General features: G+C 46.5%; 1 protein-coding gene across 1 annotated transcript in view; it reads right to left on the reverse strand.

Annotated features, from left to right (window-relative positions):
* The window catches only part of DEPTOR (DEP domain containing MTOR interacting protein), a 74,102-nt gene extending 72,148 nt beyond the window's left edge, over positions 1-1,954 (reverse strand). The window contains exons 1-2 of the mRNA XM_027645617.1: positions 1,829-1,954; positions 1,568-1,663 (exon numbers count right to left, since the gene is read on the reverse strand). Of these exons, the coding sequence (XP_027501418.1) occupies positions 1,568-1,653 (86 nt within the window). The 5' untranslated portion in view covers positions 1,654-1,663; positions 1,829-1,954. The remainder of the gene's footprint in view (positions 1-1,567; positions 1,664-1,828) is intronic.
* Positions 1,955-6,000: the final 4,046 nt, after the last annotated feature.

The raw sequence follows: 6,000 nt of genomic DNA on the forward strand, positions 1-6,000 counted from the left end.
ATGTACACACAGTCCCAGCATATTTAGGACACATCTTACAGATTTGAAAAGGAATGTCCATAGGTAACCTCACAGGATGGCAAATAATTATTCTGTATCTGCAGATCACCCTGCTCCAAAAGAGCACCATTTTTCATTACCTTAATAAATAAAATAACAAATATCATCCTTCATTGCGATACTAGTGAGCTAATTCTAGAACCCAGATTTGTTGATGTTTCCTCAGTCTTCTTCTTAGGGAAAGATTCCAAAGTTTTTGTTCTTACATTTAACTATGAGGTATACAGAAGGATTAATATGATCTCAATAAAAAATTTGTATTAACTTTCATCCTTCAACTTCTAGGAACCGCAGGATTCTCATTTGGCACTTGGATGCAAAACTTTGCACCCAGTCCACCACGCAGAGCCTGTGCCAGTGCACTCTTGTCATCCTAGGTTTCACTTCAGGCTACTTTGAAGCCAAATCTCAAGCTTGGAGCAGACACTGGTGTGTACCGGAGCCAGAGCATCAAAACAACATTTACTTCCCAACCAGGGGTATTACAAGCTGTCAATGTTCCTTATCTCATGAATGCAACAGTAACAGTGTCTGTACTAGCAGCAATGATGGCACCTCCCAAATCAAGAAACATTTCTATCACTTTGCAGTGTTTGTCAGGCATTTGAGCAAAAAGATTTTGAAAAAGTAGAGCAAAAAGGCAAAAAATATTCAAGTAAAAACTACTAGGAAAATATTTTTGCAATCTCCTTCTAGTTAATCATACAACATAATATAATGGGAAATTTCTTCCTCAATCACAAGATGTTGCATCACCAAACTGAAAGCATTAAAATTTATTTTTCTCCGCTCTAGTGTATGGGTACAGCCGGCACACTAAATACATCACACAAGTTAAAAATTAACTGAGTCAGGCATTTTTGTTCAAGGTTCCTGTGCTGCACACAACTCCAGTCACAAAGCACTGTTAATTACTGCTGGCACTGACAGTAGGGATCCCCTTCCATCTGCTGGGACCAGCTGATCCAAAATAAAAACAAGCCCTCGGAGTAAGGCGCAGCTCTGCGAGGTCAGCGCCCGGCGCCGCTGCCAGCGCCGGTCCGCACCGGGGCTGTGCGGGAGCGGTGCCTTACGCTCGGCTGGGCTCCCTGTGGGGTGCTCAGACACTTTATCGCTTATGGTTTCTTCGGGGGTTTTAATCTTTAAAGACGCCACACTCCTTCTGCATCGCTTGATGCCTTTAGTGACGCAGCAGCCTCTCCCCAGCCGCCTCCCGTTCCACACAGGGAAGCAAAGGTGCTCAAGGCAGAAGCGCTCTGGGCGGTGCTTTACCTCCCTGGGCTCACAGCACTGGCTGCGGCCCCCTTGTCCTGCTCGCTGCTGGAAGCGGGGCCGGAGCCCCGGGACGCGATGGAAGCAGGGCAGGTGCTCCGGTGCAAGGAAAGCCCGCGGGGACAGACCCTCGTCCTCCGACCCGCAATCCCCCCTCCCCAGCCTCGCCGTCAGCGGGGCTGCTGCTAACCCCGGGTACTCGTCCCCGGCAAAGCGGGAGGAAGGCACCGCTTACCGGAGCTGCTCGCCGGTGAGCAGGACCTCGGCCATGTGCTCCAGCTCCGCCGCTTTCTGCTGCATGCTGCTCATGCCCTCCTCCATCGCCGCCGGCCTGCGGGCACAGCACCGCCGGGTGAGGGGACACCGGGCACCCGCCGCCCCCGGACGCGCCGCCCCCGCCGGCAGCTCCGGGGCTCCTCCTGCCCGGCCCCGGCGGCCGCAGAGCTCGTCCAGGGGTGGGAGGCAGCGACTGCCACCCCCCGCCGCTTCGGCTCACCTGAGCGGGTCAGGTCACTTTCCCCTCGGCAGGCTCGGATCCCTCCTGCCGCTTCCCGTGTTATTGTGTCACTGGCAGGCGGAGAAACACATGGCTGCAGCCGCCGCCGCCGCAGCCGGGCTCGCCGAGGCAGCAGCGTCCCCCCCCGGCTATCACACGGCAGGGTCGGCGCTGCCCCCGCGGGAAAGGGCCGGATCCCCGCTGGGGGCTGCGAGACAGGCGGCTGCTGCCGCGCCGCTCCCTCTCCTCCAGCCCGGCCGGGGACGCAGGAGGCGGCTGTGCTCCCCACCCGTGGTTCCCTTCCCGTGGGTGCAAAGTCCCCGGGCCTCCCTCTGGCACGGGGCTGCCGGGAGCACACACTGCACGGAGGGGCAGCGCTCGGGAGAAGCCGAGCCGGCTACGCGGGCGGGGATGCCGCTGCCGCCCGCCGAGGTACTCCGGGATGCGCCTTGGCAGTGACCCTTAGAGATGCAGCACGGGGCAGGTCGCAGAAAAGGAGCTGGTAGTCTGGGGCTTCACCCTAAAAAACTGCTACTGTCCTCCTGCTGTCTGGATTTCTGCTTATCTGCTACCCAGGGGTTATTTTCAGGCGCTGGTCCCCTGCTCACCTCGACTCTTTGTCTCCAGGTGACAGAGGATGCAGAATTCTTGAGGGTAGAAGAACACTTAGTCCGGGCAATGGGAAGTAAATTGCAAGATCATGAACACTGTTTGTCAACATTTTTGATGGGGTAAAAAAACCCCAGTCTTTTTCCAAAAAAAAAAAAAAAAAATCAAGAGGAACCATCATCTGCGGTGGTTCAACCATGGTTTTCATTTACAAACACATGCAATATCTTGATTGTCTACTCACAGCCTTTATTTCTGCCTGCACATACTCTGTGTGCATAGAAATTGCTTCTGCTAAAGTACTTGCAATACTGTCATCGAATCAAGACCAAAACGATAATTTCACAACCACAAGAGGAAGTAAAAGGGAATCAGGTGAACCTGGTAGTAATTAGACTGCAGACAACAAGAAGAAGGTGATTCTTTGCACGGCCCATAGTAGACTTGCGGTATTTTTTACCAAAAGGGGCTCTGGATGTCAAAGAACGGACTTGGAATCAAGGAAAAAAATACTTGGAAAACAAATCTACAGGGTGTTACTAAGCAGACAGCAGCCACCTCCAGCTCAGGAAATTCTCTGTTCTTAAAATATTTGCCTCACAAGGCTACACAGATGTCACTTGTATGACATTTCATATATGCTTTCCCTGCTGTTCCCTATGCATCTGTTTATAGACACTGAGATCAATTCAGGACTAGATGGACCTTTGGTTCAATACAGTGGAGTCCTTTTAATGAGCACCTTTGTGGGTCTCAAAGACAACTAGAGATCCATGGATGACAAAGGGGGAAAAATTCCATCTGCCTTTGTTTCGTTCGTGGAATGGGCCAGGGAGAGAGAACACCTTAGGACTGTAAGCACTACATCTTGAGATTACTTTCTGTGAATTTGGAGGACATGCATTTAATCTGAATACTTGCAAAGAGCCTCTAATACCACTCATACTACAAATATACAAAGTACAGATTCACAGAACTGGAAGCAAAAAGGGAATTGAAACAACCATCTCATCTGACCTTATCTTTAGCACAATGAATGTACAGAATAATTTTTATCAAGCACTTTATCACATGACTGAAAGAAAGACAATATCTTGTGAATGTACATGGCAAACCATTTCTGGGTAAGTCATTGTCTCTGTCACCTGGGTTTGGCTAATTTCAGCCATTCGCTGCCGCTAAAAGGAGATACACTGTTCCTCCAGGCTCTGGCAGCACAATCTGCAATGCGTCTTATGCTAGTTTTCCCAGTTTTAGGACCCCTGCTTGCTGCAATTCAATTCACTAAATAGGCAGAAGTATAGCAGAAAGTGGAGAATTTCTTCTGAGCCAGTGAGCAGAGCTGTGCAGATGGTCATAGGGTGCAACAAGCACCAGAGCTGACATCAAGGTGGAGTAGACCTTGGCAGCTTGAAACACGAATAAAAGAGGTGGAAGAGGGAGAAGAAGCTGTTTTTGTGCAGTGACAAGGTATCATGACAGGGTGTTTGTGGAACTGCCTGAAATCTGTATCTTTCCTTGCAGTCCTGCAACTTGGAAAATGTAGGTCAGTGCAATTTCCTATACTGGATTATTTAATGATTATAGACAACCATGTTGGCCTTTGCACACTGATATCCCATTTTTAATTTGTTCTATATGTTCACAATGAAATTTCTTACAGTTATCCTGAGAGGAGGGAATGGGGTATCAGTCATTCCAAGCCTGGTGTCACACAAAAAAATGGTTAATTAACATAACCTTGAAGGATCATGTTTCAGTCAAGAGCCAGTAAAAAGCTACACAAAATAACCTGGTTAGATGTTTATATCTTGTTTTTAATGTACAGACTGCTAGAGGACATCAGGTCTAGCAAAAGATTAGGCTGTCTTGACCCTCCCTCCCAAGGGAGATTGGTCATGAAGACTAAGTGGCTTCTCTAAGAGGTGGGACAGCATGTGCAGACTTTGAAATCCTGACAGTAAGGAGGAAAGACATCCCTCTAAGGTAACCCCCAGGAAGTAGATTGATTTCTTCTTTCAGATATAGGATCAATTTTAGAAGTTGGTGCCTATTTTAGATATGAATACGTGAGTTTTACCTTAGCATGGCTGAAGTTAAGTGAGATGAAGGTAGCTAGCCAACAGTTGGCATTCCTCAGCCAAAAACATGACAGATCTTTGAGCTGGAGTCCTGGGACACTTCAAAACTCATCCTCCACAACTTCAAGAGAGTAACAAAAGCTACACAGGTCTGAAGAGTTGGCACCACAGGTATGAGGGGAAGCTCAAGTGTCTTCCAATGACTTTTGACGATGCTAGAAGCTCTCTGGCATGTAGTAAGGTATAAAGCACACTCGAACCACCAAGGACAAAATGCCATGTGGAACATCATGCATGAATAGGCACATTGTACCAGAGTACTGGGTTTAGAAAACATGTTAGCAAATTGTACAAACTTTCTTATCTCATTTAGTAAATATCCAAGTGGTGAAACATTAGATGTTTACATTGTGAAATGAGAATATTGCTTTCACTACTTTAAAGACTATTGCATCTGTAGCCAACATTTTGACTTGATAAATTAACCTGAGATTTGCTAAATCAATTCTTTAGTCTCACAAATTTTCTGTGACCTTATTTTAACACGAGACATCCACACGAAAGAATTACCAATATTCATGTGCATACTTATCATTTTTCCTACAGCCTTGTTCCTAACTCCCATATAAGGTCGTTTGTCTTTTCCTTGCTGGGATGACTAGGGCTTTTTAAACAGGAAAAGGACACACATGCAAAAGATGGTGAAGCACTTCAGGGACAAAAGGCATTAGGAGATGAGCTGTCCAATGGGTTAACAGCTTTGTTTTCCCTAACATCCTTTGTATAAGAGACAGCATTATGTAAACATCAAATTTTAAAATACCTGGTCCTTCTCTTTACTGAGGAAGACCCAGGTGGTTTTTGGCTTTTAAGTTGACCTTTCATTTAAGTAGCTCTTGCAACACTCATGGAAAATTAGTGTGGAGGGTTTTTTCTATATTCCCATGCTTATTTGCAAAGAGAACTCACTTGTCTTTGTGTTTCAATTGGCTGACTTCCTTAGCACTAGAGGCCTGGCAAGGGGAACCATAGGAACTACCAGGTATTGTCCAATCTCCCCTCCTCTTTTCAGGCTATGGACAATAGTGTTTCCCATTCATGGCAATGCACAGATTACATTCATTTCTGCTCTTAAGTTTGAACAATTTAAGTTATCTGCTAGGAACCGCTCAGAAGAATGCTTGTGTGATTCAAAAGACTGAATGCATCTGGCCAAGCTAATTTTAGTCTTGTGATAAACCACAGGAAAAGTTAGTAAGTTTAAAAAAAAAAAAAAAAGGCATGTTTTAAACTTCCCTTTTTCTGTTATAGCATCCAAGTTCCTCCAAAAGCCACCATGGTGAGATAACAGGAGGAATTTTTCACAGTCTGTCCAACTTTTCAGCAGACTTATATCTGTTTAGATTCTTACATTTCATGTGTCACTGGCCTGGTAGTTGTTATAATAGTGAGCTGAACTGCAGAGAAAAAGGCATTTTGATC

Source organism: Corapipo altera, unplaced genomic scaffold, assembly GCF_003945725.1.
Source record: "Corapipo altera isolate COAL_440 unplaced genomic scaffold, ASM394572v1 51, whole genome shotgun sequence".
Lineage (NCBI taxonomy): Eukaryota > Metazoa > Chordata > Aves > Passeriformes > Pipridae > Corapipo > Corapipo altera.